This window comes from Coregonus lavaretus, assembly GCF_964263955.1.
Source record: "Coregonus lavaretus genome assembly, chromosome: 12".
Classification (NCBI taxonomy): Eukaryota; Metazoa; Chordata; class Actinopteri; order Salmoniformes; family Salmonidae; genus Coregonus; species Coregonus lavaretus.
In genome coordinates, this window is record NC_139999.1 from 17,285,813 (window position 1) to 17,302,035 (window position 16,223).

The 16,223-nt window shown below is 43.6% G+C and overlaps 1 protein-coding gene across 3 annotated transcripts in view; it reads right to left on the reverse strand.

Moving 5' to 3' along the window:
* Window positions 1–1,944: 1,944 nt before the first annotated feature.
* The window catches only part of LOC311139012 (uncharacterized protein), a 36,202-nt gene continuing 21,923 nt past the window's right edge, over window positions 1,945–16,223 (reverse strand). For 2 of the 3 annotated variants that reach the window (XM_084173840.1, XM_084173841.1), the window contains exons 10-11: window positions 9,131–9,248; window positions 1,945–2,889 (exon numbers count right to left, since the gene is read on the reverse strand). In XM_084173840.1, coding sequence (XP_084029966.1) covers window positions 2,694–2,889; window positions 9,131–9,248 — 314 coding nt within the window. In that variant the 3' untranslated portion in view covers window positions 1,945–2,693. The remainder of the gene's footprint in view (window positions 2,890–9,130; window positions 9,249–16,223) is intronic. The other variant, XR_014614074.1, reaches the window with a different exon arrangement.

Sequence of the window (16,223 nt, forward strand, 5' to 3'; positions counted from 1 at the left end):
GTCGCATCGACCCAGGGCTACTCACGATTCACTTCTGCTGTAAAATGTTGCATTCCAGGACAGGCATGGACATTAATCAAAGTTGATTTGAAGTGCGAGGGCACAAATGCTTTATGCTGAAGAACCCTTTCGCACAACACCGGCATGTTCGCGTGCCCCGCTCCTGAGCATAATTGCAGGAGGTCATAAATAATGTATTCAAGATCACTTACACCTCATGAAGCAAGCCATAGGTTTGGAGAGAGATCACATTTTCAGCTCAAAATACTTGATTTGGCTCTTGTGGCTGCACTTTCCAGGGAAAACAAGACCTTCAAAAAGGGCTTTGAAACCGTTTAGAGCAATACAAAACATAATAACATCAAAACAGTTTAGACTGTGCCACAGAATTATGCTGTGAATAAACTCCTGACTAAAGTGAGGTGTTGTAGGCAGCAGTACAGAGGATGGAGTTTACATTTTACATTACATTTTAGTCATTTAGCAGACGCTCTTATCCAGAGCGACTTACAGGAGCAATTAGGGTTAAGTGCCTTGCTTAAGGGCACATCGACAGACTTCTCACCTAGTCGGCTCGGGGATTAGAACCAGCGACCTTTCGGTTACTGGCACAACGCTCTTACCCACTAAGCTACCTGCCGCCCATGTTGCTGTGGATGCTACAATAGTTATGCCTTAGAAACTATAGGCAACACTTTAATGAATTGACAAAATTATACACCTACTGTTTGTATGACCCGTCAACCTGTGTTTAGGTACATCTGATGGAAAATCACAACTGAAGTTGTTAACTGACATGTCTTTACTTAAGATTATGACGGTAGATTACAATCAGAACAGTTATTACAATTCCCAACATAAACTGGCTAGATATTTGCATAACAATTACTGTGAACCTTGACAATTACTCACCTCATCTCTTGGCAAGCAGTAGCAACAGATGAATATATAGTAATTACATTTTTCATACATTGGAAATGTAACCATTTCAGTTAAACTGCATTTTAAATCGAAAGTACTGTACATTGTGTTTGTTCAACATTTCATCATAGATTCATCCCATGTCCAGCTGTTTGCACTCTAGAATTGCAGATGTCCTTTTAATCATAATTTCCTCACATATACATATAGCAGACCCTTTGTTATTACCCTCGGATAGTGGCAAATAATGTTCTTGATAACCCCACATTCAAACAGTGATTATCCTGTATCCTGAAAGGTGGAGATGGCAAATATCTGTGGCTTCCTGTCTCTAGACTGCCCCTTTGTGGCCATCTGACGAAATGCCTAACTAATATTCTACCCTCATTACATTAACATGTTTATTAGCTCATTCTGGATAGATTCTTACATTCACTGATTACATAAATCTAATTTCTGATACTGTCCTGTGAGGAAGATGTATCTATCTACCATGCAGGTTTGGTATGTCTTCTACATCAAATCCAACTGAAATGCAGAGATCGTCAGATCTTTCCATATCTAAATGGGATCCTCTCACTCACTAGCCCAGTTAATGACCAGACCCCATTATGTAAATCTGAGTATGGCCACTAATAGTGAGAAGTTGCTCACACAAACACAAGCACTGTCTCATAGCATAGATGGTGCTAATTGGACACTCCTTTGGTATAATTGCAGTGACTAAGGTCGTGCCCTCAGCTAACCTCCTTTAAGCATTGTTTTTCAGCACATAAACAGATCAGGGAGCAATTAAGATGCAGATTGTAAGCACCACTTGAGGGACCAATCAGCAAAACCATGAGAGAGAAGAGCTGAGGGGGGGTGGGGGTACGCTATGGTACCCAGAGAAACACAACCAGCCCAGGACTGTCAAACAGGGAGATATTACACATTTCTATGCATACAATGTCTAGATAGTTTTGAAACCTTATTTCTGTGTTCAGTATGTAGTCCCCATAAGGAAAGGATTACGTTACAATATTAGTTTTGATAGTGTTTATTTGAGAAACAGATAGCATCTTGTCATACACATCTCAGTACTGTCTACTATGCCCAACCCATCTTTTGCAATCTAATATCCAGTATGTACTGTACTTGCACAGTAGAAAGCAGCATGCATTCAGTGTATTAAAATCTTGAACTATGAACCCTATTCAAGTACTTTGCACTTATGAAACAAATACCTCTGACGGGGCCAATGGTGTCAATACTTCTATATAAGAGTCACTCACAGATACCAGCGTGAAAAATGTTTCTGTATAAAAACACAGATGTCCAAAGGATAGCACCATGTAGAAGGGATATGATCAGCATACAAAGGATGGCAACAAAGTGTGCATTTCTGTCAAGAAAATTAACAGAGATATAAAAGCACAATTGTGTCTAAATAAATGTCCCTTTTATGTGAACAGTACTGTATGAAACTAAAATAATCTCCAATCTGACATAGATAATGGTAAACCAGTGAGGTAATCAGTCTGACCTAATCTCTCTGTTATCCAATTCTCCCTGTGGAGATCAGTCACAGTGGGTGCCACAGGAGGCTGATGAGGGGAGGACGGCTCATAATAATGGCTGGAATCGAGTGAAATCAAACACATAGAAACCAAGTGCTTGATATCATTCCATTTATTCTGTTCCAGCCATTATTATGAGCCGTCCTCCCCAATTAAGGTGCCACCAGACACCTGTGGTTCCAAGAGTGGAAAATATGAAGCTTCTCCCCCTCTCTACCACAGACTTTGCCCACCGTCTATGACTAAGTTATGCCCTGTCATGTAGTCGGAGGCGTCAGATGCCAAGTAGACCACTGCAGCTTGCAGGTCTGTCACTAGAGCCAGTCGTCCAGCAGGGATATCTGACAGCCAGCGCTTCACCAGAGGCCTCAAACTCTCCGAGTGGATGAGAGGGGTGTCAACAATCCCCCTGAAAAGAGAGAGGGAGAGACAGAGATGGAGGGAAAGAGAATTCAGAGACATCAGACTACAAAGCCAGGAGTGACAGCAGTGGGGCATTTCAGAGCCACCATTTTGGTAACCAAAATAAAATAATAAATAAACCCAATTACCCTTCAGAAAAAGGGTACATCTCTGATGATATTTACAGTGAGACCCGTGGTGTTAAATGACTGGCACGTCGCAGGAAGCGCCACCGGGTACGACAGGATCCTAGGTGTAACTTGCCTTCAGCAGCCTGTACATAATCACTTTCTCTGCGTCTCCCTGATTCCTGCTTGATATGTGCTTGAGCCGGTTTGATTCTCAGGCATAGTGCTTGAGTGGCATTTAAAGGAAACAGGTGTGTTGGTACTGTAGTGATTTCCTAATTGGATTTCCTCCTCTGAGACATAGGTACTTTCAAGTTTAGACGATACTTCATCCAATCTAATGTCAGAATTAATCTATCATGACCAATGATTTTCTCTCCACCTATTGAAATATATAATTTGGATAAACATGTCAACACAGCTGTGTCTAATGTGAGACGACTTCAGGCTTTTCACACAATCAATATGACAGTAACTAAAAGCTTCACGGTCGACTCATCTTTAGCCCGTACCCAACATGTTAGGCATAGAGAGTATTCCTGGCTGTGCCTTGATACAAATTCCAACATTTGGATAAATTAGCGGCTCCAAGAAGCATGTGACACCTTGGTTAACATATTCCACCTCAATTATATTTCTCTTCAGCACCCTGTTATCTGGAACCTTTCCTGGCAATCAGAGGTGCTGTTTTCCCTCAGCCAATTTTCTAGATAATGCAGCTTATCACTGACGCGGCTAAAGTTGCCAATGAAATCAGGCTGCAGTCAACCTCGCACTCGCTAATTGTGTCCCTTTATGCATATTTACCGACTGTCACTTCTAAGAAATCAGCGCCCCATTGAGACCACCAGTTAGAGGGGGGAAAGAATTGCTTCTTTGCAAATTAAAATTAGCAAACAAGCTAGCGATAAATAAAGCAGAGTGGCGTGAGAGTGGGCGCTTTGTTCTGGGGGCGGTGACGGGGCCCCGCACGCCGAGCCACCGGACAGATTTGCTCAGGGATGGCTAAGGGATGCTCCACTTAACACACACACACACACACACACACAGCAAAGAGCTCTTCCTCTGTCCTCTTCTTCCCACCACACAGCTTCACAGACAACTAGACACAAACAATGTGCTATTGTTGTGGAGACACTTTGAGTGAGGATGCTCATTTGATTCCCTAATTGAATATAACAATTAGAGCAAGAGTTTGGTTGATTCCTCCCTCAAGACACCATCTAATTATGCCTGAGCACATTGTTTGAGGGCTTAAATGGGTGCCTCATTCTCAAATGGAGCCTTTCCAATGGGGGAAAACAGTCAATCAACACCTCATCATTACTGTTCTTGGCAGCTCAACAAATAACAATATATACTGAACAAAAATATAAACGCAACATGTAAAGTGTTGGTCCCATGTTTCATGAGGCGAAATAAAAGATCCCAGAAATGTTCCATATGCACAAAAAGCTTATTTCTCTTTTGGTCACAAAATTGTTTACATCCCTGTTAGTGAGCATTTCTCCTTTGCCAAGATAATCCATCTACCTGACAGGTGTGGCATATCAAGAAGCTGATTAACCGCTTAAGGAACGGACACTTAATATAATATCGCAGTTTAGGCGCAATTTATATTTTGTCCACTAGACAGAAGCAGTGTGTGCAAAGTTTCAGATTGAGTGAAGCATTGCAATACTGGACTATTTTGTATCAAGTCTGCCCAAAAGTGCCGAATTGGTCAATTGATACATTTTCAAGTACATAACTATAGAGAACATACAAAAATGATATGGAAATACAAAATGTAAGTTTACACACTCCCAGGAATGTCATACATGATGGATCATTAGCTTATACACTAACTTTCACACATCTAGATGGCCGGGCGGGGTGGGTGTGGAGCCAGAGACAGCAGGGATTCAAACAGTAGAACCCAGTTCCTACATTTGAATATAAAAATGGATTTTATCATACAAAAGTACGCTACATTTTATCTCTGGGACCATTAGGATGACAAACAAGAGCAAGATTACTGAATGTAAGTACATTATTTACCTTCAGAGGTGAATGTATCAAATCACATTTTATTTATCACATACATGTGTTTAGCAGATGTTATAGCGGGTGTAGCGAAATGCTTGTGCTTCTAGCTCCGACAGTGCAGTAATATCTAACAATTTCACAACATATACCCAATACACACAAAAAAGTAAGGAATGGGATTTAAGAATATATACATATATGGACAAGCAAGAGCGGCATGGACTAAGATACAGAATAATATTATAGAATAGAATGCAGTATATACATATGAGATGAGTAGTGCAAGATATGTAAACATTATTAAAGTGACTAGTGTTCCATTTCTTAAAGTGGCCAGTGATTTCAATAGGCAGCAGCAGCAGCCTCTAATGTGCTAGTGATGGCTATTTAACAGTCTGAAGGCCTTGAGATAGAAGCTGTTTTTCATTCTCTCGGTCCCAGCTTTGATGCACCTGTACTGACCTTGTCTTCTGGATGATAGCGGGGTGAACAGGCAGTGGCTCGGGTGGTTGATGTCCTTGATGATCTTTTTGGCCTTCCTGTGACATCGGGTGCTGTATGTGTCTTGGAGGGCGGGTAGTTTGCCCCCGGTAATGCGTTTGGCAGACCGCACCACCCTCTGGAGAGCCCTGCGGTTGTGGGTGGTGCAGTTGCCGTACCAGGCGGTGATACAGCTCGACAGGATGTTCTCAATTGTGCATCTGTAAAAGTTTGTGAGGGTTTTAGGTGATAAGCCACATTTCTTCAGCCTCCTGAGGTTGAAGAGGCTCTGTTGCGCCTTCTTCACCACACTGTCTGCGTGGGTGGACCATTTCAGTTTGTCGGTGATGTGTACGCCAAGGAACTTGAAGCTTTCCACCTTCTCCACTGCAGTCCCGTCGATACGGATAGGTGGGTGCACCCTCTGCTGTTTCCTGAAGTCCATGATCATCTCCTTTGTTTTGTTGATGTTGAGTGAGAGGTTATTTTTCCTGACGAGCCCTCACCTCCTCCCTGTAGGCGGTCTCGTCATTGTTGGTAATCAAGCCTACTACTGTTGTGTCGTCTGCAAACTTGATGATTGAGTTGGAGGCGTGCTTGGCCACGCATTCATGGGTGAACAGGGAGTACAGGAGGGGGCTGAGCACGGACACTCGTGGGGCCTCAGTGTTGAGGATCAGCGAAGTGGAGATGTAGTTTCCTACCTTACCTGTGCAGTGTGATGGCAATTGCATCGTCTGTGGATCTATTGGGGCGGTAAGCAAATTGAAGTGGGTCTAGGGTGACAGGTAAGGTAGAGGTGATATGATCCTTGACTAGTCTCTCAAAGCACTTCATGATGACAGAGGTGAGTGCTACAGGGCGATAGTCATTTAGTTCAGTTCCCTTTGCTTTCTTGGGTACAGGAACAATGGTGGCCCTCTTGAAGCATGTGGGAACAGCAGACTGGGAAAGGGAGAGATTGAATATGTCCATGAACACACCAGCCAGCTGGTCTGCGCATGCTCTGAGGACGCGGCTAGGGATGCCGTCTGGGCCGGCAGCCTTAAAGGGTTAACATGCTTAAATGTCTTAATCACGTCGGCCATGGAGAAGGAGAGGCCACAGTCCTTGGTAGTGGGCCTCGTCAGTGGCACTGTGTTATCCTCAAAGCGGACGAAGAAGGTGTTTAGCTTGTCTGGAAGCGAGACGTTGGTGTCGGCGACGTGGATGGTTTTCTTTTTGTAGTCTGTGATTGTCTGTAGACCCTGCCACATACGTCTCGTGTCTGAGCCGTTGAATTGCGACTCCACTTTGTCTCTATACTGATGTTTTGCCAGTTTAATTGCCTTGCGGAGTGAGTAGCTACACTGTTTGTATTCTGCCATATTCCCAGTCACCTTGCCATGGTTGAATGCGGTGGTTTGCGCTTTCAGATTTGCGAGATTGCTGCCATCTATCCACGGTTCCTGGTTAGGGTAGGTTTTAATAGTCACAGTTGGCACATCATCACCTATAGACTTCCTGATAAACTCAGTCACTGTTTCAGTGTATATGTCAAAATTATTTTCGGAAGCTACCCGGAACATATCCCAGTCCACGTGATGAAAACAATCTTGAAGCGTGGATTCCGATTGGTCAGACCAGCGTTGAATAGTCCTTAGCATGGGTACTTCCTGTTTACATTTACATTTTTAAATTTTTTTGTCATTTAGCAGACGCTCTTATCCAGAGCGACTTACAGTTAGTGAGTGCATACATTATTTATTTTTCATACTGGCCCCCGTGGGAAACGAACCCACAACCCTGGCGTTGCAAACGCCATGCTCTACCAACTGAGCTACATCCCTGCCGGCCATTCTCTCCCCTACCCTGGACGACACTGGGCCAATTGTGCACCGCCCCATGTTTGAGTTTCTGCCTATAGGAAGGGAGAAGCAAAATGGAGTCGTGGTCAGATTTGCCGAAAGGAGGGCAGGGGAGGGCCTTATAACCATCCCGGAAGTTTGAATAGCAATGGTCGAGGATTTTAGCTGCGCGAGTACAACAGTTGATATGTTGATAGAACTTCGGCAGCCTAGTCCTCAAATTTGCTTTGTTAAAATCCCCGGCTACAATAAATGCAGCCTCAGGATATGTGGTTTCCAGTTTGCATTAGGGCCAGTGAAGTTATTTGAGGACCGTAGTGGTATCGGCTTGAGGGGGGATATACACGGCCGTGACTATAACCAAAGAAAATTATCTTGGGAGATAATACGGTCGGCATTTGATTGTGAGATATTCTAGGTCGGGTGAACAGAAGGACTCGAGTTCCTCTATGTTAACTACAATTACACCACGAGTCGTTAATCATGAAACACACACCTCCGCCCTTCTGCTTCCCGGAGAGATATTTATTCCAGTCTGCGCGATGAACTGAGAACCCATCTGGCTGGACCGATTCTGACAGAATATCCCAAGAGAGCCATGTTTCCGTGAAACAGAGTATGTTACAGGCCTTGATGTGTCTCTGGAAAGAAATCCTTGCCCGTAGTTCGTCGACTTTGTTAACTAAAGACTGAACATTAGCGAGTAGAATACTTGGAAGCGGTGGGTGGTGTGCACGCCTCCTTAGTCGGACCAGCAGGCCGCTCCAAGTGCCTCTCTTCCGCCGGCGATGTTTTGGGTCAGCCGCTGGAATCAGTTCAGTTGCCCTGGGGAGAGCAACCAAAGGATCTGCTTCGGGAAAGTCGTATTCCTGGTCGTAATGCTGGTGAGTTACCGCCGCTCTGATATCCAATAGTTTTTCCCGGCTGTATGTAATGATGCAAAACACTTTCTGAGCTAATAATGTAGTTGCCGTGATAAGTTTTTTGATGCTATGCACTCTCCTCAAACAATAGCATGGTAGTTTTTCACTGTAATAGCTACTGTAAATTGGACAGTGCATTTAGATTAACAGGAATTTAAGCTTTCTGCCTATATAAGACATTTCTACGTCCTGGAAAGTTTGATGTTACTTACAACAGTTATGCTAATCACATTAGCGCACGTTAGCTCAACCGTCCCGTATAAGGGACACCCGATCCCGTAGATGTTAAACAGCATGATCATTACACAGGTGCACCTTGTGCTGGGGCCAATAAAAGACCACTCTAAAATGTGCAGTTTTGACACACAACACAATGCCACAGATGTATCAAGTTGAGGGAGCGTGCAATTGGCAGGCTGACTGCAGGAATGTCCACCAGAGCTGTTGCCAGAAAATGTCATGTTAATTTCTCTACCATAAGCTGCCTCAAACGTTGTTTTAGGGAATTTGGCAGTACGTCCAACTGGCCTCACAACCGCAGACCACGTGTAACCACGCCAGCCCAGGACCCCCACGTCGGGCATCTTCACCTGCGGGATCGTCTGAGACCAGCCACCCGGACAGCTGATGAAACAGATTAGTATTTCTGTCTGTAATAAAGCCCTTTTCTTGGGAAAAACTATTTCTGATTGGCTGGGCCTGGCTCCCCAGTGGGTGGGCCTTATTTGTGATGTGTAAACTGTTGTGGCATGGGGATACAGATAAGACCTGACATTGATACTATAGGCCTATTCTGAAGCCAGGCCATTTATATAAAACAAACATGTGGGACACAAACTTACGGTGAGATGCAGTTAACACGGACCCCTCTGTCGATCCACTCTGTGCCAAGTGTCTGTGTCAGTTTGACCACTCCTGCCTTTGAGGTGTTGTAGGCAAGCTGCTTCTGTGGATGGGGCACTGCAGAGGGGACAAATTAAATCAAGTAGTATTGGTCCAACTACACCTGCACACTTTTTTTGTATTTGTTTTTATCTGTATTGTTGTCTATCACTTGTTTTAAACTAAACTTAAAACTAAATAAAACACATACAGTGCCTTCAGAGAGTATTTATACACCTTGACTTATTCCACATACAGGCTGAATTAAAAAATTAATTAAATAATTTTTTTCCTCACCCATCTACACACAATACCCCATAATGACAAAGTAAAAACATGTTTTTAGAAATGTTAGCAAATTTATTTACATAAGTATTCACACCCTTTTGCTATGACACTCCACATTTTGCTCAGGTGCATCCAATTTCCTTTGATCATCCTTGATATGTCACTACAACTTGGAGTCCACCTGTGGCCAATTCAATTGTTTGGACATGATTTAGAAAGGAACACACCTGTCTATATAAGGTCCCACAGTTGGCAGTATACACAATAAATACAAAAAGGTATGTGGACATCCCGTCAAATTAATGGATTCGGCTATTTCAGCCACACCCGTTGCTGAAAGGTCTATAAAATCGAGCTCACTGCCATGCAATCTCCATAGACAAACATTTGCAATAGACAGGCCTTACTGAAGAGCTCAGTGACTTTCAACGTGGCACCGTCATAGAATGCCACCTTTCCAACAAGTCACATTTGTGCCCTGCTAGAGCTGCCCTGGTCAACTGTAAGTGCTGTTATTGTGAAGTGGAAAAGTCTAGGAGCAACAACGGCTCAGCCGCGAAGTGGTAGGCCACACAAGCTCACAGAACAGGACCACCGAGTGCTGAAGCGCGTAAAAATCGTTTCACTACCGAGTTCCAAACTGCCTCTGGAAGCAACATCAGCACCAGAACTGTTCATCGGGAGCTTCATGAAATGGGTTTCCTGCCCCAAAGCGTAGTGCCAACTGTAAAGTTTGGTGGAGGAGGAATAATGGTCTGGAGCTATTTTTCATGGTTCGGACAAGGCCCCTTAGTTCCAGTGAAGGGAAATCTTAATGCTACAGCATACAATGACATTCTAGATAATTATGTGCTTCCAACTTTGTGGCAACAGTTTGGGGAAGGCCCTTTCCTATTTCAGAATGACAATGCCCCTGTGCACAAAGCGAGGTCCATACAGAAATGGTTTGTCGAGATCGGTGTGGAAGAACTTGACTGGCCTGCACATGACCTCAACCCCATCGAACACCTTTGGGCTGAATTGGAACTGACTACGAGCCAGGCCTAATCACCCAACATCTGTGCCCGACCTCACTGATGCTCGTTGCTGAATGGAAGCAAGTCCCCACAGCAATGTTCCAACATCTAGTGGAAAGCCTTCCCAGAAGAGTGGAGGCTGTTATAGCAGAAAAAAGGGGGGACTAACGCCATATTAATGCCCATGATTTTGGAGTGAGATGTCCGACGAGAATGTTTCCACATACTTTCGGTCATGAAGTGTATGTCGAAGCAGAAACTATACCATGAAGTCTAAGGAACTGTCCGTAGGTCTCCAAAATATAATTGTGATGAGGCACACAGTGCCTTGCAAAAGTATTCATCCCCCTTGGCATTTTCCCTACTTTGTTGCATTACAACCTGTAATTTAAATGGATTTTTATTTGGATTTCATGTAATGGACATACACAAAAGTCCAAATTGGTGAAGTGAAATGAAAAAAATGAACTATGGAAAAGTGGTGCGTGCATACAGTGGGGAAAAAAAGTATTTAGTCAGCCACCAATTGTGCAAGTTCTCCCACTTAAAAAGATGAGAGAGGCCTGTAATTTTCATCATAGGTACACGTCAACAAAAAATCCAGAAGATTACATTGTAGGATTTTTAATGAATTTATTTGCAAATGATGGTGGAAAATAAGTATTTGGTCAATAACAAAAGTTTCTCAATACTTTTTTATATACCCTTTGTTGGCAATGACACAGGTCAAACATTTTCTGTAAGTCTTCACAAGGTTTTCACTCACTGTTGCTGGTATTTTGGCCCATTCCTCCATGCAGATCTCCTCTAGAGCAGTGATGTTTTGGGGCTGTCGCTGAGCAACACGGACTTTCAACGCCCTCCAAAGATTTTCTATGGGGTTGAGATCTGGAGACTGGCTAGGCCACTCCAGGACCTTGAAATGTTTCTTACGAAGCCACTCCTTCGTTGCCCGGGCGGTGTGTTTGGGATCATTGTCATGCTGAAAGACCCAGCCACGTTTCATCTTCAATGCCCTTGCTGATGGAAGGAGGTTTTCACTCAAAATCTCACGATACATGGCCCCATTCATTCTTTCCTTTACACGGATCAGTCGTCCTGGTCCCTTTGCAGAAAAACAGCCCCAAAGCATGATGTTTCCACCCCCATGCTTCACAGTAGGTATGGTGTTCTTTGGCTGCAACTCAGCATTCTTTGTCCTCCAAACACGACGAGTTGAGTTTTTACCAAAAAGTTCTATTTTGGTTTCATCTGACCATATGACATTCTCCCAATCCTCTTCTGGATCATCCAAATGCACTCTAGCAAACTTCAGACGGGCCTGGACATGTACTGGCTTAAGCAGGGGGACACGTCTGGCACTGCAGGATTTGAGTCCCTGGCGGCGTAGTGTGTTACTGATGGTAGGCTTTGTTACTTTGGTCCCAGCTCTCTGCAGGTCATTCACTAGGTCCCCCCGTGTGGTTCTGCGATTTTTGCTCACCGTTCTTGTGATCATTTTGACCCCACGGGGTGAGATCTTGCGTGGAGCCCCAGATCGAGGGAGATTATCAGTGGTCTTGTATGTCTTCCATTTCCTAATAATTGCTCCCACAGTTGATTTCTTCAAACCAAGCTGCTTACGTATTGCAGATTCAGTCTTCCCAGCCTGGTGCAGGTCTACAATTTTGTTTCTGGTGTCCTTTGACAGCTCTTTGGTGTTGGCCATAGTGGAGTTTGGAGTGTGACTGTTTGAGGTTGTGGACAGGTGTCTTTTATACTGATAACAAGTTCAAACAGGTGCCATTAATACAGGTAACGAGTGGAAGACAGAGGACCCTCTTAAAGAAGAAGTTACAGGTCTGTGAGAGCCAGAAATCTTGCTTGTTTGTAGATGACCAAATACTTATTTTCCACCATAATTTGCAAATAAATTCATTAAAAATCCTACAATGTGATTTTCTGGATTTTTTTTTCTCAATTTGTCTGTCATAGTTGACGTGTACCTATGATGAAAATTACAGGCCTCTCTCATCTTTTTAAGTGGGAGAACTTGCACAATTGGTGGCTGACTAAATACTTTTTTCCCCCACTGTATGTATTCACCCCCTTTGCTATGAAGCCCCTAAATAAGATCTGGTGCAACCAATTACCTTCAGAAGTCACATAATTAGTTAAATAAAGTCCACCTGTGTGCAATCTAAGTGTCACATGATCTGTCACATGATCTCAGTATATATATATATATATATATATATATCACACACACCTGTTCTGAAAGGCCCCAGAGTCTGCAAAACCACTAAGCAAGGGGCAACACCAAGCAAGCGGCACCATGAAGACCAAGGAGCTCTCCAAACAGGTCAGGGACAAAGTTGTGGAGAAGTACAGATCAGGGTTGGGTTATAAAAAAAATATTAAAAACTTTGAACATCCCACGGAACACCATTAAATCCATTATTTAAAAAATGGAAAGAATATGGCACCACAACAAACCTGCCAAGAGAGGGCTGCCCACCAAAACTCACGGACCAGGCTAGGAGGGCATTCATCAGAGAGGCAACAAAGAGACCAAAGATAACCCTGAAGGAGCTGCAAAGCTCCAAAGCGGAGATTGGAGTATCTGTCCATAGGACTACTTTAAGCCGTACACTCCACAGAGCTGGGCTTTACGGAAGAGTGGCAATAAAATAGCCATTGCTTTAAGAAAAAAATAAGCAAAAACGTTTGGTGTTCGCCAAAAGGCATGTGAGACTCCCCAAACATATGGAAGTAGGTACTCTGGTCAGATGAGACTAAAATTGAGCTTTTTGGCCATCAAGGAAAATGCTATGTCTGGTGCAAACCCAACACCTCTCATCACCCCGAGAACACCATCCCCACAGTGAAGCATGGTGGTGGCAGCATCATGCTGTGGGGATGTTTTTCCATTGGCAGGGACTGGGAAACTGGTCAGAATTGAAGGAATGATGGATGGCGCTAAATACAGGGAAATTCTTGAGGGAAACCTGTTTCAGTCTTCCAGAGATTTGAGACTGGGACGGAGGTTCACCTTCCAGCAGGACAATGACCCTAATCATACTGCTAAAGCAACACTCAAGTGGTTTAAGGGGAAACATTGAAATGTCTTGGAATGGCCTACTCAAAGCCCAGACCTCAATCCAATTGAGAATATGTGGTATGACTTAAAGATTGCTGTACACCAGCAGAACCCATCCAACTTGAAGGAGCTGGAGCAGTTTTGCCTTGAAGAATGGGCAGAAATCCTAGTGGCTAGATGTGCCAAGCATATAGAGACATACCCCAAGAGACTTGCAGCTGTAATTGCTGCAAAAGGTGGCTCTACAGTCGTGGTCAAAAGTTTTGAGAATGACACAAATATTAATTTTCAAAGTCTGCTGCCTCAGTTTTTATGATGGCAATTTGCATATACTCCAGAATGTTATGAAGAGTGATCAGATGAATTGCAATTAATTGCAAAGTCCCTCTTTGCCATGAAAATGAACTTAATCCCCCAAAAAACATTTCCACTGCATTTCAGTCCTGCCACAAAAGGACCAGCTGACATGTCAGTGAGTCTCTCGTTAACACAGGTGAGAGTGTTGACGAGGACAAGGCTGCAGATCACTCTGTCATGCTGATTGAGTTAGAATAACAGACTGGAAGCTTTAAAAGGAGGGTGGTGCTTGAACTCATTGTTCTTCCTCTGTTAACCATGGTTACCTGCAAGGAAACATGTGCCGTCATCATTGCTTTGCACTAAAAGGGCTTCACAGGCATGGATATTGCTGCTAGTAAGATTGCACCTAAATCAACCATTTATCAGATCATCAAGAACTTCAAGGATAGAGGTTCAATTGTTGTGGAGAAGGCTTCAGGGTGTCCAAGAAAGTCCAGCAAGCGCCAGGACCGTCTCCTAAAGTTGATTCAGCTGCGGGATCGGGACACCACCAGTGCAGAGCTTGCTCAGGAATGGCAGCAGGCAGGTGTGAGTGCATCTGCACACACAGAGAGACGAAGACTTTTGGAGGATGGCCTGGTGTCAAGAAGGGCAGCGAGAAAGCCACTTCTATCCAGAAAAAACATCAGGGACAGACTGATATTCCGCAAAAAGTACAGGGATTGGACTGCTGAGGACTGGGGTAAAGTCATTTTCTCTGATGAATCCCCTTTCCGATTGTTTGGGGCATCCGGAAGAAAGCTGGTCCAGAGAAGACAAGGTGAGCACTACCATCAGTCCTGTGTCATGCCAACAGTAAAGCATCCTGAGACCATTAATGTGTGGGGTTGCTTCTCAGCCAAGGGAGTGGGCTCACTCACAATTTTGCCTAAGAACACAGCCATGAATAAAGAATGGTACAACACATCCTCAGAGAGCAACTTCTCCCAACCATCCAAGAACAGGTTGGTGACGAACAATGCCTTTTCCAGCATGATGGAGCACCTTGCCATAAGGCAAAAGTGATAACTAAGTGGCTCAGGGAACAAAACATCGACATGTTGGGTCCATGGCCAGGAAACTCCCCAGACCTTAATCCCATTGAGAACTTGTGGTCAATCCTCAAGAGGCGGCTGGACAAACAAAAACCCACAAATTCTGACAAACTCCAAGCATTGATTATGTAAGAATGGGCTGCCATCAGTCAGTATGTGGCTCAGAAGTTAATTGATAACATGCCAGGGCGGATTGCAGAGGTCTTGAAAAAGAAGGGTCAACACTGCAAATATTGACTATTTTTATAAACTTAATGTAATTGTCATTAAAAGCCTTTGACACTTATGGAATGCTTGTAATTATACTTCAGTATACCATAGTAACATCTGACAAAAATATCTAAAAACACTGAAGCAGCAAACTTTGTGAAGACCAATACTTGTGTCATTCTCAAAACTTTTGACCATGACTGTACAAAGTATTGACTTTGGGGGGGTGAATAGTTATGCACGATAAAGTTCAGTTTTTTTGTATTATTTCTTGTTTGTTTCACAATAACAAATATTTTGCATCTTCAAAGCGGTAGGCATGTTGTGTAAATCAAATGATACAAACCCCCCAAAAAATCCATTTTCATTCCAGGTTGTAAGGCAACAAAATAGGAAAAATGCCAAGGGGGGTGAATACTTTCACAAACCACTGTGAAGGGTATAAAACAATTTCTAGTGTTGAAAGTTTCCAAGAGCAGTGGTCTCCATCATTGGGAAATTGAAAAAAAATATGGAACTACGCAGACTTTGCCTAGAGCTGGCCGTCTGACCAAACTGACCAAGAACCCAATGACATAACTACAGAGTTCATTGGCTGAGATGGGAGAACCTGTCAGAAGGACAACAGTCTCTAAAGCACTTCACCAATCTGGGCTTTAAAGGCCAGACAGAAGCTACTCCTGAGAAAAATAAATCACTGCACGCCTGGAGTTTGCAAAAAGGCACGTGAAAGACAGAGCATAAGGCAAAAGATTCTGTGGTCTGAAGAGACAAAAATTTAACTGAATGCAAAGCGCTGGAGAAAACCAGGCACAGTTCATCAACTTTCTAACACCATCCCTACCCTGAAGCATGGTGGTGGCAGCATCATGCTATGGTGATGCTTTTTAGCGGCAGGGACTGGGAGACTGGTAAGGAGAGAGGAAACAATGAATGGAGCCAAATACAGGCAAATCCTTGATGAGAAGCTGCTTCAGAGTGTAAACGAATTTAGACTGGGGGAAGATTTACGTTCCAATAGGACAATGACCCAAAGCAACACTGGAATGGCTTCAGAACAAGAATG